Source organism: Quercus lobata, chromosome 12, assembly GCF_001633185.2.
Source record: "Quercus lobata isolate SW786 chromosome 12, ValleyOak3.0 Primary Assembly, whole genome shotgun sequence".
NCBI classification, from domain to species: domain Eukaryota; kingdom Viridiplantae; phylum Streptophyta; class Magnoliopsida; order Fagales; family Fagaceae; genus Quercus; species Quercus lobata.
The window spans coordinates 39,471,105-39,497,209 of record NC_044915.1 but is presented as its reverse complement, the minus strand read 5'-3'; the positions used below and the strand labels follow the sequence as shown (position 1 = coordinate 39,497,209).

At 34.5% G+C, this 26,105-nt stretch overlaps 2 protein-coding genes across 3 annotated transcripts; both read left to right on the top strand.

Annotated features, from left to right (window-relative positions):
- Positions 1-6,684: 6,684 nt before the first annotated feature.
- On the top strand, positions 6,685-7,623 carry LOC115970644. Its single transcript, XM_031090240.1, has one exon. The coding sequence runs from the start codon at positions 6,685-6,687 to the stop codon at positions 7,621-7,623; it is 939 nt and encodes a 312-aa protein (XP_030946100.1).
- A 9,262-nt stretch (positions 7,624-16,885) lies between these two features.
- LOC115972299 (protein YLS7) lies at positions 16,886-21,650 on the top strand. 2 transcript variants are annotated; one of them, XM_031092526.1, is made up of 5 exons: positions 16,886-17,165; positions 17,440-17,503; positions 17,613-18,412; positions 18,957-19,231; positions 20,077-21,650. In XM_031092526.1, exons 3-5 carry the CDS (start codon positions 17,695-17,697, stop codon positions 20,884-20,886), a joined length of 1,803 nt encoding a protein of 600 aa, XP_030948386.1. In that variant the 5' UTR covers positions 16,886-17,165; positions 17,440-17,503; positions 17,613-17,694; the 3' UTR covers positions 20,887-21,650. The 2 variants fall into 2 exon arrangements, with proteins under 2 accessions (XP_030948386.1, XP_030948387.1); XM_031092527.1 differs by having other exon boundaries at positions 17,440-17,556; positions 17,727-18,412.
- The last annotated feature ends 4,455 nt before the right edge of the window (positions 21,651-26,105 follow it).

Here is a 26,105-nt window from a genome sequence, read left to right as displayed (position 1 = left end):
CAAACCAACCTACAAACGAAACTCATAACCCAAACCCAACCTCAACCACCTTCTCAAAGTCAAAATCAGTGGTGAGTTTGCTGGCAATTATGGCGATGGTGCTTAACAACAAAGGATCCTTGAGGTGAGAACATATAATAGGAGAGAGAGAGAGAGAGAGAACTTTTTGTTGGAAAAAACTGATTTTGCATCTCATACAAAACTCACAACGGAAGCAACACAAGAATCTACTTCATTCATGATAGATAACATGTAACCTTGAATTATAGAACTTTAAAAAAAAAAAAAAAAAAAAAAAAAAAGGCGTACCTTGATGCAATAAAATTCAAAAAAAAAACTTGAGAATACCTTCAATCTTCATCCCAATTCCACATGGTGCCCAGGATGAGTGGTCACTCAATTAGTTCTTACATACGTTAATTTTCCTTTTTGGAAAAGTGTATTTCCAAGATTCTGTAGAGAAAATCTGTTTTCTCTTCCTTTTAATCATACATACGTTTTAACTGTCTTGGTAGTTACTTCATTTAACAACTCTTATTAAATAAATAACTGATTATCGAATTGGGTTAGCCTTTTGGGCCAACCCAATTGGGCTTAAGTGTATGGCTTGAGATGGGACCAAAGGGACTAATAATGCTCTAGCTCCAATAAGCCTCAGACTTATCTGTCAACTCTTAACAAGTCCAAAATTACCATTAATTATATAACAAATACCACTATAGAAATATAATTGCACTCTAGGCCTTAATAATAAATTATATCACAATACTCTAATATGATATCATTTAACCCCTCCATGAAATATCCACAGTGAACAAAATCATAATAAACTGTCACTTTGTAAACAACTATTTCATTCCTTGAGTACCCAGTTTAATATTTTAGTTATTCATATTTATGAAATCTAATTTCATAAATATAAATTTTAGTAACTCTTTACTAAAGTGACTAGTCCTGAATAACCAGTTCTCATTAAACTTATCTCAAGGGAATATTTCGTGTCTTTATAGAAAGAGATTATGAATTTCATCTTGAGAATATGTGTTCCCTCAACACTACGTATGGTTATCCAACATACTAAGGTTTTGACCATTAAACTAAATCTCACTCCTGATATATCAAAGTAACCTATATTTCATGATCGGGTTCACTATCCTCTCAGGATTGAGAGTCTATGAAATTAGAAGTCATGAGATTAATTATTCAAGTAATAGTTGTTAATCGAATAATTAATCTCACAGCGGTCTAGTTCAATATGTCTTACACACTTAAAACATATCAACACATCAACTACAAGTCTCTATTTCCATGATCAAGACAAACCATCTTAGTTGATGGGTTATAGTCTCCGCAGTTGAAACGCCCAATTTTACCACCGACTACAAACTATATTTTGAGTTTATAAGGAATTTGTGATTTATATCTTGTGTAACTAAATCACATACAATGCATCTCAAGAACTATGATAATGTCTCATTAGTTCATCTATAAAATAATCTCATATAATTAAACAATTTAATTATTTATAACATGTTAATAAATTGGATTTTAGGAAACAAACCCTAACACCTTTAATCCCAAATCGACCCATATCTCATTAATGAAGATGACTGGGATGATTTGCCCACTGTCAAAGTAAAGGTCGTGGCAGTGGGGCTAACGTCAGCAACAATGGGGTCGGCGCTGAGAATGGGTTGTTAATTTAAAGGATTTTATTTTTAGATGCATATTAGAATTGATTGAGAATGGATAATGTAGTTATGCTTATTTTATATTATGTAATATGATGATGTGACATGTAATATAATTGGAGTGTGTAAAAACTTGGGTTTTACACCACATTCTTATAAAATTTAATATATATTTTTAAAATATAGAAGGGGAATATGTCAATTGATTTTTTTTTTTTTTTTTAATTTTTGAGAAACCTGTCAATTGATTTATAAAGCTATTAGTAATTTTTGCTTTTAAATTATAGCAGTTTTGTTAAATAGTATACTAATTGGTATTAAATGTTTAGCAGTGAATCTAGTTATACATAAGACAGACTTTGATTAGGTTTAGTGCCTACAGTCAAGGCTGACCGTAGGCTTAGGCCACTTAGGCCATGGCACAAGAACCCCTCCTAAACAAAAATGAAAAAAAAGCACACAAATGTGAGGGGCCAATAAAGTTTATATATATATATATATATATAGAAAACAAAATAGAGCTGTACATTTTTTTCATCCACTTTTAAGAAGCCCATACAAAAATGGTTGATATTAAAAATAATACAAGTTTTATTACATAAGTCTTATTAATTGTCATGTCACCAATCCAAAAAGTAATTCAAATATTGATTTTTTATTTTTATTTTGTTGGAATGTCACAAATTACATTATTTTCCACATCATTGTGTAAGTTTTTTTTTTTTAATAGTAAAATTTAAAATAACTTTAGTATTTTACCAAAAAATTTATAAATTGATAGAAAACAAACCAAATCAGTACCTTCCCTATTAAAAAAAAAAAGGCCATTAAGTAAATAGAAAATGTTAAATTATTACAAATTTTACTACAAAATATTTATAAACTAATGTGGTGAAAATAGGCTAGTGTCACTTCAACAACATAATAAATTGAATGTTTGAATCAATTTACTTTAATTGGTGACACATTAGTATGTAAGACATATGTCATAAAATTTGAAATATCATTAAAATCACTCAAGTGAATTAGTCATATATATAAAAAAAAAAAATAAAAAAAAAAGTAAGAATAATGGATTTGAAATGAAAATTTTATAATACAAAACATTAACTAAATTGATTCTTAATAAACTAAATACTATTATTTAAGTGATATTTAAATACACAAAGGCTCATTTCATTTTTTCGCTTAAAACCTCAAATTACATTGAACCAACCCAAGCTTTAGTGCACTGAATATGTTAAGATGGTGATACATGATCAAAAGTGAACAAGCATCATCACCTCAATGGTAAAATAAAAAATATGAAGTTCAAATCCTAGCTTACACAAAAAAATCATTATAACTTATTCAAGCAAAAAGTAAGGGTGAAAAACAAACATATAGACATTTTAGTTGTGACCAAAGAGTATTTTAGTCTTTATATGTATTTTTAATTACATATTTGGTTGAAACTGAAAACTTTTTAACAGAAAACTTTTTAATTGAAAACTTTTTTGTACAATGGGATCCATGAATAGTAATAAAAAGTGCAATGGGACCCATTAATGTAGTAAAAATAAGTTAAATAGTAAAAAAACTGGTTTTTTAAGCCAATGTTAAATGCAACCTTATGGTCCGTTTGGATTGAGGGAGAGGGAGGGGGAATAGAGTAGAGTAAAGTAGATTTAGCATAAAATTAATTTATTTTTAGCCAAGTTTACTCTACTTCTCTCCACTTCTCTTTCTTCCCCCTCCATCCAAATAGGTCATTAGTGTCTATTTGGAATAGCTTATTTAATTAAAACTGTCTATTTGGAATAGCTTATTTAATTGAAACTGTTTTTTTTTTTTTTTTTTTTTTTTTTTTTTTCTTTTCTGAAAGTGTAAAAAAAAGTTAAAAAATAAGCTGAATAGTATAGTAGGACCCATGAATAATATTAAAAAGTGCAGTGGGACCCATGAATAGTAGTAAAAAAAAGCTGAGAGTGGAGATAAGTTGAAAATTTAACATTGGCTTAAAAGTCAGTTTTTTTTTTATTATTTAGCTTATTTTTACTACTATTCATGGGTCTCATTACACTTTTTGGTACTATTCATGTGTCCTAGTGTACTATTTCAGCTACCTTTTAGCTTTATTTATAGTACTTTAAGTAAAAAGTTTTCAGTTTTAGCTAAATAAATTGTTTCAAATGAACTCATATAGTCAGCAAGTTTTGCTCCATGTTCCAAATGGTCTCTATCCTTTAAAATGTTTCATTTTAGCATTATTATACACTACTAAGTTAGTGTAAAAAACTTTGAGATTTTGTTAAGCAATCAAAATTTAATAAAATTCCATTTAAAGTTATCATTTAATCAAAATACTCATCCATGAGATTTTTTTTAGATGGCTGCGTTGTTTTCGTGTCTTTTTAGTTAAGGACATGTCCCTTTCTCTCTTTTTATTTTTTTGTTGCTAAATCACTTCCTCTCTTTTTTCTTTTTCTTTTTATGACACTCCACTTCCTCTCTTTTTTGATAGTAAACTTCAGCCAGAATATACTAGTAATGTAAAGTTTACCCTCCAAAATGGGCTTGTTTCTGTGGAAAAACGGGCAATGTTTAATAAATATCAACTTGGTACTACTATACACCAATAACTCGAATTCATAAACAATGATTACAATTTACAAGTGCCTTTCCCAGCATATGAACCAAGAAAAAACTTGATAGAAGAAAGTAATAGCTTGGGCGATCGTGAGGGTTGGGCTTGTTTATAATGTGAACAAATTTGAAATTTCCATGTCAAACGTAAGTATTAGGAAACATCTCACATTTAAGAATTGATAGCTTTACCATATTATTAAATAAGTAGGTACAATTCACATCTAAGTATTAACTACTATTCTTATTATTATTTTCTTTTTAAAAGCACAACTTGATAAGGTGTGGGATGCCTCTCTCTTTTTCCTCTTCACCTATACTGAAAATGCATAACCACCATGGAAGGCGCCAAGAAAACCTCATCTGAGTCCTGATTTTAAGTAAACAATTTGTAAACGTCTCTCATATTAGCATGGATGCTACATTTAAGCTATATCAACAAAATGAACAAATACAACTCTTTTTTCTTTTTCTTTTTTTAATGAGCGAATACAAAACATATCAAATCTAATAGGTGTCAATGCCTATCGATTTTTATAAAGGAAACTTGTATATAAAAGAAACTTATAATGAGTTTAATTAGTTCAATTTGTAGAGTTTTTTTATTTTTTTTTTTGTGCCGAACAATGGGAGTGGATTCAAATCCACCTATATACAAAAGAAATTCATTGGTTTCTTGATCTAATGACAAAGAGTAATCATTATAAAATGAACACCATAATTTTCAAATTCTCATATCATAAATATAAAAAGAAAATAGAAATTGAAAACCTTTATATAGGTACTATAAAGCTTCTAGAATGCAACGAATTATGTATAAGTCCTGTAATTGTTTACGGTTAGAGTGCGTTTGGATTGGGCGTTTTCGCCCAATCCTACGTCTGCGTTTTTTTTTTTTTTTTTTTTTTTTAACTGTTCATACTGTTCAATAAATAGCCATTTACAAATTTTAAAACATCCTATTCAATATTTCAATCATTACAGAATACTATTCAACATTTAAAAATTATTTCGCTACAAAGTTTCAGTTAGTTTTCAGTTATCGGTTAATACAATCTTTCAAAATTATTAAAATTTAATGGGTACTCTTAAAATTTGGATACTGCTTATTTTGCTAAAATTGAAAACTTATTGCTGAAAGTATTGTAGATAAAAGTAAAAGTTAGTTGAAATAATACAGTGGGACCATGAATAGTGCCAAAAAGTGCAGTGGGGCCCATGAATAGTAGTAAAAATAAGCTGAATAGTAAAATAATTTATAATTTTAATCCACATCCAAATGCACACTTAGAATGTGTTTGGATACCGCTTATTGCTGAAAATTAAAAACACTATAGCTGTTCGGGAATTAGGCCCAAGGCCCACAGCACGTCATACACCCATCCTCACACTTAGGCCTTAAACTTCGGCCCAAATGCCTCCAAGCCCAATTTGGACCCGGGAACCTGAAATAAGACCATATTGAACACCCCAAGCAAGCCCCCCCCCCCTCTTCATTCCTAACCTGGACGAATGAGTTGTTGCCCGGAAGCACCCCGTGCCTAGCTACTCGATCGTGCATTTGACAACGTCACTACCGAGCAGACAGCGGAAGTGGGAATCAGTTCCAATGCCACTCTCACCTTCCCAACGAAACATCCACCTTGAGATAATGGAATTAGACCACCATTTGCACTAAGAATGATAAGTAATTATAACTCTTCCACTCATCCTTGCCTATAAATAGGAAGAGAGAATGAAGAAAGGGGGTTGGCAATTCTAGGAAGAGTACTAGAAAAAGAGAGTAAACACTCAGAAAAAGCAAATGAGCGATTCTGGGAGGAAGAGTGAAAGGTGTGAGAAAATAGAAGTATATTTGGGTGTACCAGAAATAGGACCACCCATAGTAGGAAATTCAAAAGCCCACAAAACAAATAGATTGTGAGTCAAAATAGAAGTTAAGCCCAATAGTTTTATATTTTGGATTCGCACAATAGTAAAATAATTTTTAAATGTGGGAATAGTGTCGTGTGACCTATTTTTAACGAAAATTTTGTTTAAAAAAATGGTTTGTGAGTCTCGTAAATAGTGCACGGAACATAATGATAGACACTGGACGCAGCTGAAAAATCATTTCAGTTGTATCCAAACGTTCACTTGATATGAAACTTTGACAACCATACAATTTAATTCAAAATTATCCCAAAAGATCAAGAATAGAATATTTAAAATGTAACCTTTTCAAAAAAAAAAAAAAAAAACCAATCATGTCATGTGCTAGTCATGCTGATGCGGTTATAGGCTAAAAGTCAAAGCACCCGGCACTTGGCACATGATTCAAGAGTACAAGCGGCGCACTCTCAATTTGTTGCCCAATGCCCATTGTGAAATGGCTCTGAAACAACGCTCTCTCTCCAGAGAAGAGGAGGCAGAGCTTGCCCGAAGTAATAAAAAAGTAAAGGATTTTCATCACACTGAATTCAATGAAGGCTCTTGTGAGGGCTCTCTACCCCGAGACAGCCAAGATGCTTGGAGCCGATCTAAAGGCTCCTTTAAGGATATGCTGATAGGGGAAATTCCAGGGGCTTACGCCCAAGCTTTTGAATTTCCCAACCTCATGGACTCGGATGCTGAATCGGATGATGAGGTCTCTACTGCTGAGCTCCGAGAGGGTCTTGTAGCTGTCAAGCTTTCTAGAGAAACTAAGCTCCGTATCAGAAAGCCTTGGTCAAAAGCTATCATTGTAAAGTTGGTGGGAAGAACCGTGGGCTTCAACTTCCTGCAAAACAAGCTGAACCAACTTTGGAAACCCACAGGGAGATTAGATTGTGTCGATTTAGGGAATGACTTTTTCTTAGCTCATTTCTATTCTAAGGAGGATCTTGATGTTGTTCTGAAAAGAGGCCCATGGTTTGTTGGAGATCATTTTTTATCCATTAGACCATGGGAGCCTTTCTTTACGCCCGACTCAGCGAATGTTTCTATGGTTGCTGTTTGGATTAGACTGAATAGGCTTCCCATAGAACTCTACGAAGCAGAAGTTCTCAAACAGCTTGGTGAGGCTATTGGAAAAGTTTTAAGGATTGACACCCACACGGCTATGGAGGCGCGGGGTAAATATGCTAGACTTTGCGTGCAAATCGACATCAACAAACCTCTGGTTAACACCATTCTCATAGGGCGGTTTGAGCAGGCTGTGGTCTACGAAGGAATTCAAAAACTCTGCTTCTCTTGTGGCCGTGTTGGCCATCGTAAAGAAACTTGTCCTTACACAATTCGCAAGGAGGAGCAGCCGGAGGTTACAGCGGAGAAACATCATGCAGGATAGGTGGAAAATTCACGAGAGGTGCGTGAAGATGTGCTAGCTGGTGGCATGCAAGCCATGCCGAATGGTAGTGGAACGGATGAGACAGAGGACCAGTATGGCCCTTGGATGGTAGTGGCCAGAAGGAGGCCTGGGCAGAAAGTGACAAAGAAAAGTACCTCAGCTGAAGGGACCACAAGATCAACACGGAATGGTACGCCCCCTCCTATGCGTAATGCTGTTGGGCGAGCTGCCACGTCAAGCTTTGGGCCTTCATCAGGAGCTTTTGCAGTTTTTAGCTCCACTCGGCCCACTAATGCAGAACAGGATGTTAATGACACGGGCTTTGGCAAGCTGCCCAACCCGAGACAAGTCTCACAAGCCCACTTGCGCCCGAAAACTAAGCCCAAGACCTCTGTGAAGAGTATGAAGTCAATGGCCAGAGGTTTGGGTAATTGTGGTACCCCATTCAGTGCCGCTGCTCTCCAAATTCAGCCAAACAAGCTTACTGCAGAATCCCCGTCTTCTTCCAATCATGGTTTTGAGGATCAACGTGCCTTCAATTTCATGGCCCTTGCCAAACCCGAGATGGGTAATACGTCTAATGGGGAGGTCAATCAAAATCCCAGGGAGTTTCGAGATGAAGGTGTGGAAGCTTGTGGAAGCTTCCAGAATTTTGGAATGGTCCAATCGCCTAATGTCGAAAATGCAGAAGCTTGTCCTCCCACTCATGAAGAAGAGCATCGAGCAAAGCCTCCTGCCACTCACGGATCAAGATTGGGTTTTGATACCAAAGCCGTCGAGGATCGGACTACACTCAACATCTCGGGGGATGGAGATGGGTGCTTTCAAGTTCGTACTGATACTCTGGCTGAGAACGGGTCAAGCCGGCGTGATGTTGATGAAGATAAAATGGAGTTTGAGGTGGAAAGCGGGGATTAGGCCGTCGCTTGACACGTGTGCTCTACCCATCTATCAGTTAGTTATGAATATCATCGCTTGGAACTGTAGGGGCGCTCTGAAGCCCAATTTTCAGAGTCACGTGCATGACTTAGTGAGGATTCATGATCCTGCGGTTTTTGTGGTCACAGAAACTAGAGTTGGTGGGGACCGCGCAAAGGAAATCACAGATAGACTTCCATTTGACGGCGCAATTCGTTTGGATGCTATTGGCTTCACTGGTGGAATCTGGCTTTTATGGAATTCAGACAGAGTGGAGATCAATGTTCTTGCCATCACTGAGCAAGAAATCCACGTAGACGTCAAGGTACGGTCCTCTGATTTTGCTTGGTTATTGTCTGCTATCTATGCTAGTCCTAGGAGTGCAGAGAGATGTGTTTTGTGGGATAATCTAATAAAAGTTGCTGATTTACATAATAAGCCATGGATCATGGCAGGAGATTTCAATGAACCTCTTTTAGAGGAGGATAAGTTTGGGGGCAGAGGGGTTAACATTAACCGGTCTCTTCTATTCAAGGACTGTCTAGATAGGTGTAATATGCTTGATATGGGATTCTCTGGTCCAAGGTACACCTGGACCAATAAAAGGGATATTAACAACTTAATTCTTGAAAGAATTGATCGCTTCTTCGCGAACCCTGATTGGTGCTTATCGTACCCTGAGGCTAAAGTCTCTCATCTTCCTAGATGCCACTCGGACCATTGTCCTATCCTAATGGAAACTCAGCCTACGAGGTCTGTCTTACTCAATCGGCCTTTTAGATTCCAAAGTTTCTGGCTCTCTGATTTGTCTTTTCCTGGTATTGTTTCACATGCTTGGACCAACACTAGGAATCTAGAGGAATCCATCACCCAGTTTACTAACGAAGCAACCTCTTGGAATAAGAACCATTTTGGGAATATCCATAGCAAAAAGAGGAGAATCTTGGCGAGAATTTATGGTGTTCAACGCGCCATAGCTCTCAGCCCCAGTAATTCTCTAATCAACTTTGAGAGCCAGCTTCATAGGGAGTTCGAAATTATTCTAGACCAGGAGAGAGACTTGTGGGCTCTTAAATCAAGGATTAATTGGATGATTCAAGGGGACCGAAATACTTCTTTCTATCATGTCTCAGCCTTAGCTAGAAGGAAAAGGAACCACATTGCCTCGATAAAAAATGAGGTGGGAGAGTGGATTACGGAGGCAGGGGCTGTCATGGACTATTTTAGAAATGGGTTTATTTCTCTGTATACTACCTCGCAGAGAATGGTCCATCGAAACCCTATTCTAAACCTCCAGTGGCAAGCCCAACTCTCTGATGAGGATAAGAGAGGTTTAGGATTGTCAGTCACCGAGGAGGAGATCAAGGATGCCCTCTGGTCCATGAAAGCTTACAAAGCTCCTGGCTCAGATGGGTTACATGCCGGTTTTTTTCAAAGGTTCTGGCTTACTGTTGGAGATTCAGTAGTTGAGGAAGTCATGAAAGCTTTTGAGAATAAGAGAGTGCCACATTACCTCAATGAAACCCATATTGTACTCATTCCTAAAATCCAAGGGCCTGAGGTCTTGGGAAATTATAGACCAATTAGTCTTTGTAACACCGTTTACAAGATTATCACTAAAGTAATTGTGGCTAGGTTAAGGCCACTCCTAGAGAATCTGGTTTCTCCTTATCAAGCTGCTTTTGTCCCTGGTAGAAGAGGTGTGGATAACACTATCATAATTCAAGAGCTTATTCATTCCATTGGTAGAGTCAAGGGGAAGAAGGGGTATATGGCTATTAAAATCGACCTTGAAAAGGCGTATGACAAACTTGAGTGGGGGTTTATTAGGGACATGTTGACTAGATTTAACTTCCCTCCCAATCTCTCTGACCTCATCATGAGCTGCATCTCCTCTGTGTCCACATCTTTATTGTTTAATGGAGGTAAACTTGAGCCCTTTTGTCCTTCAAGAGGCATTAGGCAAGGCGATCCTCTCTCCCCGTACTTATTTATTCTTTGCATGGAGTTTTTAGGAGCTCTAATTGAGGATAAATGCAATTCCAAGCTTTGGATTCCAGTTAAGGCCTCTAGAAGTGGGCTAGCCTTTTCTCACCTCTTCTTCGCTGATGATCTAATCCTTTTTGCCAGGGCTGACCCAGAAAATTGTGCCACCATTAAGGGTGTGCTTGAAGATTTTTGTGCTAGTTCGGGTCAGACTATTAGTGCAGAAAAATCTCGGGTGTATTTCTCTCCCAATATTGATCCGGATCAAAGAGAGGTGCTTGCTGATCAGCTGGGTTTTCATGCAACCTCCAACCTAGGCAAATACCTAGGTTTTCCTCTAAAGCACCCGGGGTCTCGTAGGCAAGATTTTGGGTTTGTGCTTGATAGAGTTAAGAAGAAGCTTGCAGGGTGGAAAGCCAATCTTCTCTCGATGGCGGGAAGACTTGTTCTAATCCAATCCTCTTCTTCCACTATTCCAGCTCATGTCATGCAAAATGTGCTCCTGCCTAATAAGATTCTTGAAGGGATAGATAGGGTTAATAGGAACTTCTTGTGGGGTTCCATGGAAAGTACAAGAAAGATGCACTGGGTAAATTGGCATAAGGTTACCAAGCCAAAGGAGTTTTGAGGGCTTGGTTTGCAATCAGCCAAAGGTAGAAACACGGCTCTTTTGGCTAAACTTAACTGGCGTTTTCATACGGAGAGTGACTCTCAATGGGCAAGGGTTCTTAGATTGAAATACTGCACTAGATGGAGAGTGGAGTCCAGGAAGGATTCGAGGCTGCCTTGTTCTCCCACATGGAGAAGTATGATAAAAGGAGAAGAAGTGTTCCAAAATGGAGTGAAGTGGATCCCTGGACATGACAGTAGCCTAAATTTCTGGTCGGATCGTTGGTTAAACATTGGCCCAATTAGACACCTCATTCATGGCCCCCTTCCCCGTGACATAGTGAATTTCAAAATCAAGGATGTGGCTGCCCCGTATGGCTGGGACTGGTCAGTAATTCCCTTTGAACTTCCTGATAATTTAAAAGCTGAGATCCAAGCTATACCAACTCCTATTCTTACTAGAGGAAGTGATAAAATAGCCTGGAGCCCCTCACCAAAGGGCACTTTTGATTTAAAGAGTGCCTACTGCTTTGCAGTCGACCCCCTAAAGACTGAAACGTTTGCTGGAAAATGGATATGGAAGCTTAACACCCTCCCTAGAATCCAAATGTTTGTGTGGAAATGTATGCATGGTAGCATCGGAGTAAAGGAGTGTCTTTTGGGTAGAGGGATTAATCTGGATCCTACATGCCCCTTGTGTCATTTGGAAGCTGAATCCATTTCACATGCTCTCCGTGACTGCATTTGCATCAAACCTATCTGGGCTCAGCTGCATCGCCAAGCTCTCAATCCCTCCTTTTTCACTCAATCTATCAGGGAATGGCTTCTTTCTAACTGCCATGACAAGACCAACTACATGGCAGACTTGCCACCTTGGAATTCCACTTTCCTATTTGCCATTTGGATTATCTGGAAGCAAAGAAACCTGTTGGTTTTCAAAAACAAAGGCATTAACCCAAACATTGTGCAGGAGATCATTATGCAGTCCAACGAATTTGTCCACTGTGCAGGAAGATGGAAGCATCGCAGACAAGGGGTTGTTAAACAAATTTGCTGGGGAAAACCTGATATGGGGTGGCTGAAGCTCAACACGGATGGGGCTGCAAATGGTGTGCTGGGTTTAGCCGGAGGTGGAGGTGTTGTTAGGGATGAAAATGGCAACTGGGTTATAGGCTTCTCTAGGAGATTAGGGAAAGCTAGCAGTTTTTTGGCCGAGCTTTGGGCCCTTAGGGATGGCCTTCTCTTATGCCAACAACTAAATTCCCCCAAGATCATTGTGGAAATGGATGCAAAATCTCTTGTAGATGCTTTTAACAATCCTAGTTATACTAATACTGTCATCTCCCCTCTCTTTGAGGACTGCAAACAGTTGATGCTTCAATTACCCCACTGCCGGATCAAGCACATTTTCCGCGAAGCCAATGGGTGTGCAAATAGGCTAGCTAATATTGGCTGCTTGCAAGCTAGGGATTTTACTGTGTATTCAAGTCCACCTGTGGACGTTTTATGTTTTGTTGAGGCTGATAGCCACGGTTTCTGTACAAGCAGGGTCTGTCCTGCAGTTTAGTTTTTCTTTAATGAAGTTTCCTTTCTACCAAAAAAAAAAAATGTAGTCGAGACGCACATGATCCAACGGGACAAGCTGCGAACCCCAATTAATCAAACGAAGGGTAGGTAGCATTAAATTGTTCCACCTCCGTAATTGCAACGGCAACAAACAAAGCCACGTTAAAAGAGCAATTAATAATTGACCCGGATACATTTAAAAATAAACATAATTATATATATATATATATGATTTAGAATTTAATTGAATTTAAATTTTTTTAATTTTGTATTTAATAATTTACTTGTCAAAAAAAATAAAAAAATAAATAGGACATATGGCATAATATTAAACTTCAATTAAAATTTAGTTTATAATCTAATTGAATTTAGACTCTTTCATTTTTGTATCTAATAATTTACTTGACACAAATTTAAAAATTAGATGAAAAAAGTAGTGCAAAAGTAGACTCAAATTTAGAATATAATTAAATTTTCTCTCATGCTATTAATATATATATATATATATATATATATAGCATTTAACCCGAAAAAAAGGTAATTTTCAACAAATGCATATGACCTTTTTAGAGATAAAAATAAAAATGATGCATATGTTTTTTTTGTTTTTTCAAACTCTCACTTTTTTTTTTTCTTTTTACAAGATATAATTCTACTCTAGCCTAATCTAAGTGTATATGTGTATGAAGCTTTCCTGGCATAATATTAAACTTCAATTAAAATTTAGTTTATAATCTAATTGAATTTAGACTCTTTCATTTTTGTATCTAATAATTTACTTGACACAAATTTAAAAATTAGATGAAAAACGTAGTGCAAAAGTAGACTCGAATTTAGAATATAATTAAATTTTCTCTCATGCTATTAATATATATATATATATAGCATTTAACCCGAAAAAAAGGTAATTTTCAACAAATGCATATGACCTTTTTAGAGATAAAAATAAAAATGATGCATACGTTTTTTTTTGTTTTTTCAAACTCTCACTTTTTTTTTTTTTACAAGATAGAATTCCACTATAGCCTAATCTAAGTGTATATGTGTATGAAGCTCTCCCTTGGAGGCTTGAACTCCGACCCTTACCCCCTATACCCCACAAGTATTTATACCTGTAGAGTGTGCGGTGGTCAAACTCTCACTTTCAACTACAAGTCACTCAATGGAAGTCATCAATGGGGGTCATTAAAAAAAAAGGAATAATTGATGGGAGTCATTTTCTAATTTAATTTTCAGGAATTAAATCTTTCAAAACTCACAAGAACGAGTCAATATTTGATTTGAGGATTCCCATTAGTAGATTTTTGTTTTTTGTTTTTTTTGGGTTGAGTACATTAATAGATGATTTTATTGGTTGATATGTCTATGTTTATGTTTTAAATACTAAAACAAAGATTGTTTTCAATGTGACAAAAAGATTAATAACTAGTGTCTATTTTTTTTTTTTTTCAAAATGAGAAAGAAAGTAAAAGGCTCATTTATTTTCAACGTGTAAACAAATTTACAACCATTGTAACCATCTTAAGTTCATTTATTGCTTTCCCAGCCTTCAAGGGTTTAATTGCTAATGGGGAATAAAATGCAAAGAGGTTATGCTAGCTTAAGTTCTTTTACAACCATAATAAAATTTCACAACAAGTCAATGTGTCAATTAATTATCAAAAGAAAACAAAATTATACGAGACTCACCATAACTCAAAATAAATATGTTATAAAAATGTTGTGATTTTTTGTTGTTCTTCTAAATTTATTCTTCTCATTTTGCTACAAAAAGCAATGATTATTTATTTTTTTTTTTTGATAATTCAAATTTACACTAGGGAAAAGAGGGATTTGAACCATAAACATATATGTTAGAAGTATAGGGAGGTGCCAGTTGAACTAAAATATTTTGTTTGATAAAAAAACTAAAAGATTATTGACAAAACATTGATTAATTAATCTAAATAAAAAAGCTAGCCTAAAAAAAGCAGTAAAAGTTATGGCCATTTCATGGATGATTCGAATAAGAAACTTTTTGTACAAATAGTTTTCTCCCTTTTTTTTCTTAAAAATTACCATAATTTTTAAGTAAAATTTGTGGTGTGACTTTATGTTAAAATATTGTTTCCTCTTGATTAGATGCGTGTGCCTTTGCTTTTCACAATTTCTACCAATGATTAATTAAAAGAAAAATAGTTGTAATTCACTTTTTTTTTTTTGACCATAATTTTAAGTAAAATTTATGGTGTGACTTTATGTTAAAATATCGTTTCCTCTTGATTAGATGCGTGTGCCTTTGCTTTTCACAATTTCTACCAATGATTAATTAAAAGAAAAATAGTTGTAATTAATTTTTTTTTTTGACAGTGTTTTGTCTTAAACGCTATCACGCAAAGATGTCTACATCTGTAAAAACACGCGCATAACACGTCGCTATATGAGGACATTGTCTAGTTGATTAATTAAAAGCTCATTTCCCTACTTTGCTATTTCTAGATGATATAAATTTTAGATCCTAATTTTCATTGCATCCTTTTCTAATTATTATTTTTAAAATTTTATACAGACTCTTTTTTTATACACTACTCGTTATTAAAGTTTCACTCTTTTTGTGTTTTCTAATGAATTTTATTTACTTGTAAAAATAAAGACAAAGTTTGTTTACAACTCTGCTCAATATCTCCATATTATATGTAAATTTTGATGAATCCATAATTGGATTGCATTTTTTTCTTACATCCTTCATGCTTGTAAAATTTTTGGAAAATCAAAAATCAATAACTATGTCATCAATCAAATGTTCAAATTTTAAGTTTTTGTAGTTTAAAATTATGCATAAAAATAAATTTCTTAATTGAATAGTAAATAATATTAAATTAGTATGACATTTGACATGTGTGTTAATTGTTAAGAATATAAAGAACATGTAATTCAATAGTTAATTTTTAAAATATGTAGTAATGTTAAGTTGTTTTGTGAGAGTTGTAACTGATGGTGCATGATAATCTCCTAACTCCAGACTCGTCCACGATGGTCGTCCAAGGGAAACTATACAAATGGACCACGAGTAGAAAAGATGTTGTGCTAATACAGCATACTCGTCCAAGAGGAGGTCGTCCGTCCATGAAAGGTTTAGACAACCTCCTTACATTCCAAGAACATCTTTCGCATACGAGCTTAGGACGAGCTCCATACTCGGCACAAAGCATAATGATCAAAGTCCTTTAACATTAACCGTTTCCAAATAACGGTTACAGAGAACAGGTTCATGTAACTCCCATAGCAGTTATGGAAGTTACCTCCGATTCTTCCAAACTCCTCAATAATAGGAGCAATTGCTAAACCAGTAACTGTTCCAACTGTGTGCTATATAAGCATTCATCTACGAAAGGGTAAGTCATTTAGACACTTCCACACAAATTGGAATTCCAAAAATACTGACTTTACCATTGGAGGATTCTTGGCCGGTCTTCTCCGGTCTCCTTTGATTTTGTGTTTACTTTTTTAGAACATTCCAAGTAACCTTAAGATCATCAGCGTTCGAGACATTCAGCCTATTGATTTCTTTGTGTTAATCAGTAACCATTTGCTACAACTAAGTTTGTAGATAAATTATATATATTTATATATATATATATATATATATATAAGTTTAGAAAAGTTAAATGGACAAATAAAAACCCTCTGTCCAAATAAAATCAAATGATAATTAAAGATTATTGCATTATTCGACCGCTTAGGGCTATTTTGTAATAACATATTATATATATATTTATAATATAATAGTATCTAAATTTATAATTTGTGTTTTATTATAATTATTGTGCTTTACGATCAATTCAATAAGACATGAATGTTTCATAAAAAAAATAAAAAATAAATAAAGACATGATTGAATTTATTTTGGTGTAAGCAATATTAAATTCGAGAATCGAGATCCCTCATCCCTTATTGCTAAGATCATTTAATACTCTAACCAAAAAAAAAAAGATCATTTAATACCTTTTTAAATCTTAATCAGTTAAACTACTAATAACTGTAACGAGATCAGTTAAGCTAATAGTACCTACCTTTTTTACACTCTCAAAGGTTAAAGTGATAATTAAAGCAAGGGTACTTTAGTAAATACGCCTCTATCTCTCTCTCTTTCTCTACATAAACATTAGAGTTTCCAACATAAATAAACCTCGTTTTTTGCTAATAAACGAAAACTCTCGGAAAAAAACATAGAACACGGAGGGAAAAAAACAAAAACCAACAAAGAGGAAAGTTTCATAGAATCGTGTTCACACAAACATTCTTTTTTTTTTTTTCCTCGTTCGAAATCGTACGGACAATTAAACGGTGTCTGTATTAAGATTTAAGACTTTCGCATTGCTAATTGCTAATTGCTAATCTGGTTTCTCCTAACTCCTCGGCGGCATTTCAAGTTTCTGCGAATTCGATATTTCCGAAGAATTTCACTTCCACGCGTCATTAAGGTTATTGCTTCTTCCTCCATTTCGATTCCTCCTCTAACGTTAACTGTTCGAAATTAATATTCTCTTTTCTTAGTATGCTCCATACAATTTTTTTTTGACGTTGGAAGTGAATTATGTCTTTTTATGTGAGGTTTTTTTGGTTAAAAAAAATTGAGAAATGTATTAGTCAAAGTTTGATAAGTTTCGGTTATTTTCCAGATTTCTGATATTTCTATTTCTGGAATTTTTTTTATTTAATAAATTTAAAATACGTGGTATTTGATGTGTTCTATAGGATCTATGCAAGAAAAAGCGGGTGTTTTGAGAAGCAATTTTCGAAGAGAATTGGAAAGCCAAAAGTCTGTGCGGATTGAGATTTTGGAAAGAACAAGTTTGGTTATGTACCTTCTATGTATGTATGTATGTATGTGTTGTGCATTTAATTGTTTGTCGTGAATTGCTTTGCAGTTAATCTGGTTTTGGAAGCCCCCCCCCTCGAGATTTTAGTAATTTTTGTTACTGTACGACTTAGTTTTTGTTTGGAAAAGCTATGACTTGGGCCTCTCCAAAATACTCTTCTAGGATGGCTGCATATCCGCGCAGTGTTACTTGGATTGTGGTTTCGGTGGGAGGATTGGCATTCTTTTTAATTTTTGCTTCTTGGATTTTAATCTCGTACCCGATTGGTTCCACGGTTCGTTTGTATTTCTATGGTGTTGATAGTTCGCAGAAAGTGGATTTGTCGATCTATCCTGGAAATCAGACTACCACCATTGTTCCACGTGACTATAAGGATGTAAATATAGTAGTTAATAATACACCATCTGAGTCTGATTTACAAGTGCCTGTGGACTCGAATGGGGATGCATCGATGGATAAGAGTAATTTGGCTCCCAAGTCTAATTCACAGATGCCCATCAGTTCGATGGATAAGAGTAATTTGGCTCCCAAGTCTAATTCACAGGTGCCCATTAGTTCAACTGGTCCACCGGTTTCTTTGGAGAACAAGGAGATAAAAGATCATACAGCACCTCTTCCTGCATTGTCTCCTGCTTTTACAAAAGAAGAGGATGTCAAGCCTGGTGCCGATCCCTCTAAAGTTACAAAGAGTGTTGAGATTGATGATTCTTTGAGTTTACCAAATAAGTCCAATTCTGTAGATATGGGAACAAATGATACTGCAGCTTCCTCTGATTCCAAATCTGGGGCTGTGCAAAGTTCTTCTAGTCAGTCCGGCAATGATACCAAGAATGCGCCAGTTGATACAGGTAGCTACAAGCCTCTTTTTGCTTTGAATCAGTTCTTCAACCACTATTTTTCCATATGAATTTATTACTAATTATATCATTGTGCTTTTCCTTTTAAGGAATATTATTCTGATTTGGAACTCTTCAGATATTAACTTCTCAGATGTTGGTCTATCATGTATACCTGTTTGCTTAAGTGTAACTTGCTATCATTATTGGGTTTATCTGACAGCTATTTGTTAACTGTTCACTTATTATGTCTTCACTTGATGCTTCCATTTTTTGTAAACTTTCCTGATCTAGTTACAAAATCTTCTTTCAGCTAGTAGACAAGATCAAAATTCAACAAATTAGTAATTCTTCTTAGTTAGATAATTATTACCTTGCCCTTCATTATTATTAGTACCATGTCTTTCCTAACATGTTCCTTTCTATATAAATTAATATTAAATGCCTGCCATGAGCTAAATTGTTCCATTGTTGAAAGGTATTACTTTTTCCCTTTTTTTCTTTCTCTGTATCTTTTCTAAGCTTTCAGTCTGTATTTTCATTGCCCACTATGCAGGCTGTGATCTCTACCATGGAAGTTGGATTTATGATAAAACAGGGCCATTATACACAAACAATACATGCCCTGTATTGACACAGATGCAGAATTGCCAGGGGAATGGGAGGCCTGACAAGGAGTATGAGAATTGGCGATGGAAGCCCTCTCAGTGTGACGTCCCTCGATTTGATCCAAAGAAATTTCTGGAGTTAATGAGAGGGAAGACACTAGCTTTCATTGGTGATTCAGTTGCTCGAAACCAGATGGAATCAATGCTGTGCATTCTCTGGCAGGCAATCACCTTATACTTCATATATAGTCATTTATTAGGAGATTTAAAAAATAATTTTGGCCATTTAGAGTTTTTTATTTTTAATTGAAAGTACTTCACTAAGGGTTGGCCACATTGATATATATATATATATATATATATATCTGGACTAATTCCTAGCCACAAACAAGCAGACACACACACCCACCATGCACACCCACACAAACGCAAAGAAAAGAAAAACAAAATGATGATGTAAACTAAATTTCTAAGCCTAATTCATATCTTGTCCTTGTTTTGTCTTTGTAAGTTTAGGTCCTCTTTGGCTTGACTTGGCCTGAGTCAGTAGTTAAACCCTGTTAGTGTTATATCCTTTTAATGACTTGAATTTTAAAATAAATAAAAAAAACTATTCTATAAATAACTTTATAGGCCTAGTTTGTGTTTGATCTGGCCTTGGGCTAACAGCTTTAGTCTCAATTTCGACCTAAATTAATTGCTGCACCCAGTTAATGTTGTATATTTGTAGTGGCATGTGGAGAAGTAGCCTACTGTTTGAGTATAATGGGAGTATTGGCTAATTATTATTATGATTTTCACTGTGCCTGACCTTGTCTGGGTAATTGCCATTGTTAGTGACTTCCAGGTTAGTTTTTCAGGTTTACATTGGACTAAAATATTTAGGCCCATTTTAGGCAGGCAAAATTTTAGGCTCAGTCGCTCAGATTAGTATGCATACCTCTTCTATAAGAGCAAGGTTTACAAGAAAATGTTTTTTTATTTGCGTCATATTTGATGGTTCAGTTTTTAAGTCTGGCAGTAGTTTTTTTTTTTCCCCTAATAGAAAATATTATGGAATATTTTCAGGCAGAAGCTCCTATAAACCGAGGGAACCGGAGAATGCAACGGTATTTTTTCAGGTCAACATCTGTAACAATTGCTCGGATATGGTCCTCATGGCTTGTTAAGCAAACATCTGAACCATTTGATTTTGCTCCAGCGGGAGTGACCAAACTACACCTTGATGCCCCTGATGATAACTTCATGGAATTCATTCCAAAGTTTGATGTGATTGTCCTGTCTTCTGGTCACTGGTTTGCCAAGCAGTCAGTCTACATCTTGAACAATGAGATTGTGGGCGGGCAGTTGTGGTGGCCTCACAAGTCTCGGCCTAAAAAGGTTAATAATGTTGATGCATTTGGGATATCTGTTGAGACAATTCTCACTTCTCTTGTTACACACCCAAATTATACGGGGCTTACCATAGTTCGTTCCTATTCTCCTGATCATTATGAGGGTGGGGCCTGGAATACAGGTGGGTCTTGCACTGGAAAGACAAAGCCACTTGCAGTTGGTGAGTTGGTAGAAAATGGCTTTACAAAAATAATGTATGAAAAACAGGTTTCAGGTTTCAATCGTGCAATTCAGAAGGCAACAAACAAATCAAAGTTGAGGTTGATGGATATCACTGAAGCCTTTGGGTACCGCCATGATGGACATCCAGGACCCTATCGAAACCCTGACCCAAATAAGATCACAAAACGCGGCCCAGATGGGAAGCCCCCACCTCAGGATTGCTTACACTGGTGCATGCCAGGTCCAGTTGATACCTGGAACGAAATTGTGAATGAAATCATTAGGAGAGAATATGAGGGCAATAAGAGCTTTCCATCATGAAGGATGTTCTGTTGCCAAGCAGCCTGCATTGTTGTGTTTCTGTAACTGTAAGGACAATTGGTTATGTAAGATATAATTTATATTCAGGGAGGTGGTAAATTTTGTGCATTTGTTCTTTCATTATTTAAAATATATTGTAGAGAAGCTGTTTTAACGGATGGGAGGATTAGCCACTCGTGTATGAGTTTTTCTTCTCTTCTCAATTATTAAGTCCACGTGTACTCTTGGAGAGACTAATTGCTGTTTTGCTTCATGATATATTGTATTGATTTGTGACTTCATCTAGTAGCACAAAGCTTTGCCCAAAAATCATCAGTACTGCCTGGCTATTCCTGAGCATTGGGTAGACAGAGTTACAGGATGCAACTTATGTTGGTGGGTTTGAGCAAGGTAATAAGATAAGCTGATTGTGTCTTCTTTTTGGAATAACATTTAAATGCATTCCAACTCAGGTTTATTGCTGCCTTTTGATGCTCAAGTCAATTTCTGAACTTAGTCCTTTGCACATACGGCTCTCACAATACTGCATAAGACAAGGCATGGGCAGGTTAGATGAGGGATTTCTTTGTTACATGTATTGCTGTCTACTACAACATTTTCTAATATGTTTTGACAAGATATTCCCTGTGAGTAGGCGTGGTCTACATACTATATTTGTATTTGCAAGTAGTCATGAAATTTTCTCTTTCTGGTATATATAATCTTGTAATTTTATCTCGGATGCTTATATTAGATGAAAAGCACAATTGAAGTACAATTTATTATTTGTTCTTGTTCTTGTATTTCCTGATCTCAGCAAAGTGATACTGATACCATCTCATAAATTTAATTGTAGTAGTTGCTTTTGCTCATCCTGCTTTTACACATTATTAACTCTTTTCATTTCAATATTGCAAAGACACAAACATATTTTTCTTTGAAACGTTTTTTCCTTCCATATTCATTTTCCCTGCAAATTGGTCTGAGGTCCTGCTACATACTATTTTTTAAACAAAGCGTATTTTCGATGTGATTGAATTTTCAAGCCAGTTGAACATGGGGATCAATGGAGTGTAGGAGTACTACATGGGTGAAAGTAGTGATTGCTCTTCTATGGATTTATTAATCCTTAATCACTCAAGAAACTTATTAGAATCTGACTGGCTGAAATTTGGTTTAGATCATTAAAGATCTGAAGAAAGCCAAAGGAACTGCCTTTTTGCAACTATTACTGTGAGCCAGTCGTAGGATCTGAATTGCCATACATTTGACAAATATACTATTCCTTTTCTTATTTTAGTTTTAATTGAAAATGTCAAATATACCATTTCAAATAAACAAAAGGAAAATATAAATAAATAAAACCTTCAGCAGAAAATACATATAGACATGATCAGTGTAAGCATGATATCCATAATAAGTGCTTGTTGAAACCAAATAGATAATATATGCGTTTGGTAAAACTATTAAAATCGCTTTTTCTAAAAAGCTGATTTTTGAAATATGAAGAAACTCCACTTTAACACAACATAGCTCGCAAGAGCCTTCTGCAAAAGCCAATGTGCGTTCATAAATATTACCGTTGAGAGGTTGTCTTCAATTATCAAATTGCCCAAACATTTTATTGAAAACCCAATTCACCTCACGCTAGATTCCTCTCATCTCATCTTCAGAACAAGCTTCTCCGTGTAGCTACACAATCCTCTCCGTGTTGCTACAGGTAAAAGTCTCTCTTGCCTCATTGGCGATCTTCTTCCTCTTCCTCTTCTTTCTTCTTCTTTTTCTTCTTCTTCTTCTCCTCCTCTTCTGTATATATATATATATATATATATATATATAATTTTATTTATGTGTATATCTGATCTGAGAAAACCACTAGGTACCACCAGAGATTTTGAAATATTTGTTGAAAATTTTTCAAATGTATGCATGCTTTATTTGTTCTTGTTAATGATCTATTTGTTCTCTTTTGGGTACTAAAAAAATTTGTGGGTACATGCTTTGTATTTTTTTTTTCTTTTGTGGATATATGCTCTGTCTTTACATGCTTTGTATATTTCTATGTTTAAGTCACCTTTTAATTTATGACAAAAAATTGTTCAACCCCCCTTTCTCTGTTCAAGTCACTTTGGATTGAGATCTAATTTTTTAAGTTTAAGCACAATGTCAAAATTAAGCACTTTTTATTTTCTTCTATACTAACTCACATTGATCTATCGATAAAATCAACTTACAAAAATGTTTTGAGTAAAAGTTGCCAACTTTTTTTTTATGAAAAAATTAACGGATGTTCTCAGGGTATTGGTTTAGGATTAATTTTTTTTTTTTGAAAAAAGAAAAAAAATTAACTTTTTTGACTTTTTATATTTTTCATAAAAGTGGCATTTAATTTTTTCTAAAATGACATTTTTCAAATGCCATAAGTGTACTTGTTAACCAGACCCTCCCTTGAATCCGATTCAAATCAAAGACATGAGAAGCTATATATTATCTCCATCTCCAATAATTACTGCTATGGTCATTAATAACTAGTGCCTTAGTAAATAATTTGATTGGAGGATTCATTTGTGTTTGACAATCGATTAAAAATTAACTTGTTGCTTAAATTATTTACTAATTATGGATCTTATGCTACTTTTTATCACGGCTTTTGTTCAAATAATTTAATTTTCAATTTTTTAAGAATAAGTTAGCTTTTATTTTATGTTTTTGTTTGTTTGTTTGTGGGCTAAAGTGAAGAATGGGAGTCCACAATCCATTGAGTTGGATGGACCCAGCAATGGAGTGTGTACTTTAGATTAGGAAGAGCTGAGGAATGGACCGAGCAATGCAGATTAGGCAGAGCTGAGGAAGCTTCTTGTCTTCTTATCTTTACTACTGAGGTTGCCGTCGTTGCTTGCAGCGCGTGAACTCGTCCTTTTCCCTCTTGTATTCTTTTGCTTACAAATTGCAATGCACTGGAGAGTGGATTCGTCCGTTTTGTCACGGTTCCCATTAAAGTAGTAATTTTTTCACCTTGTATAAGGAGTAAGGAATAAGGATTGGGCCCAATATAATATTTTAATCTGGTTACTTTTTCCTCTCTTTTTTTTGATGATTTGATTTTTATTTTTTTAGAATTTGATTGATAATTATATTGTTTGAGGAAGATGACTTAAATCTTGGATATATATATTAAATCACTTAAGTTACAAAACATTTTAGGTTATTTGTGGTTGTTTGTTAGAGCATTTGCACCGGTCAATGCAAAATAGAAAAAAAAAATGCTCAATTTTGTACATCTAAACCCAAAATCACTCACATTAGTCAACTTAAAGAAGTGTAAATTTTTAGAGTTGTTACAGTAACCGTGTAAGTTTACACTAACATTGTTAATTTTGCATTTAGTTTTTTATTTTTTCTTTATCCTAAGGGTAAAGAAAGAAAGTGGATGCTAGTTGTTGTATCTTGTATGTGAAGAAAGATGAATAATTTAAAAAATCAAATAAAATTGATATTTTAATGACATAGAGTGTATAATAAATAATAATATGATATGGGTGTTTTTGAAAATTAGTTGTGTAAAATGGAAAAAATAGACTATTATACTAAAATAAGTAGAATTTTTTGCACGAATTGACGTGAATGCTCTTAGTATGTAAAACAAGTCGTTATATAATAGACTATGATATCAAGTGGTGAAAGAAAGAGTCATGAAATTAATAATTAAATAGTATCAATTTAGAAAAAAATGGTTGTACTCAATGACATAAAATTTATTTTCCCAAAAAAATAAACATAAAATTAATTTTAAAAAATATATGGGAAAATTAATTTAAAATGATATATCATAAAAAGTACAAGAAGAAAAAAAAAAGTTATTAAGTAGGTACCTTAATTTTTTTAATTAAATTTAAATATTTGGTTGCATTGAAATTAATTATCCTTAAAAAAATAACACCATTTGTGTTTTATTGATCAATACAATTAAGTGTTTGAGTTCAATTAGAGAATCTATTGTATTGCATTTTGCACAAGAATTTGTATCTAAGTTTACCCAAATTTTATTTATTTATTTATTTGAAAAAGTGCTATAGAGTAAAAAAAACTTGACGGCACTTGTTGTTTTGAAATAATTATATGATTATTTGGACTTGATTCCATGTTCAATAAACTTTGTCTTCAACTATTAAAAACATATAGAAAAAGACAAGTAATTTAATGCAGGGATAGCAATATGTGTTCGTGTGTTGGGTTCGTGTCATGTCGACTTATAAGTATTTGACTATATGAATTGACACTAACTCGACATGTTTATTAAACAGGTCAAGGTTCCTCAATTTTAACACGACTTGTTTATTAATCAGGTCAATGATGTTAACCTGTTTATCAGACTTTATTAAAGCGAGAAAAAAAAAATCTTTGTATAATTGATATGAAAACCAAAAAATAATTTTTTTTTAATATAAAATTCATAACTAACGAGTAACTTTATCACAAATAATCATTTAAAACTAAAAAATACTCAATATCACAAATAATAAATCATAATATGTTAAAAAAAATAACTACAATAACTAATAAATTTATAAACTTAGAGTTTTGAAGAGTATATTGGTAAAATGACATTTAATTATACGGGTTGAACATGAACACGACATGTTTATTAAACAAGTCAGTCGTGTCAATTCAAATATAACACGAACTCATTAAGTCTCAACTCATAAGCTACTAATTTCGTGTCGTGTCTATGGGTCATGTTGAATTTTACTACCCATACATTTATCTTACACATAGTCATATTTTTTTTTTTGAGAAACACACATATCAGATTTTCACTCATTTTAAAACAGATAAGACTATCCAAAGTTTCAAACCCACAAAGTCACAATTAAAGTGACCGTGACAAATTAGCAACCAAAAAAAAAAAAAAAAAAATTTGTGTGGCAATAAATGAACTTTTTTAGCTACCGAAGATAGATGAAGTTTGAATGAGAAAATTAATTCACCACCACAAAGCAGACGAAACCTATGAACTAGGATCTTGCCTACCACGCTCACACACACTCTCAACCAGTCAAAAACACCATCTGATTTTACAAACCGCAAATAGGTCCCCCACACAATCTCCGCTTCATTGCTGACGTGTCAAAACCACATTAGCCACACCAGCTGTGCCAAACTCTGCAACCGTAACAGACGATTTTTTTTTTTTAAGTCTCTCACCTCTCACACACTCACACTCGCCCTCTCGAGATTTT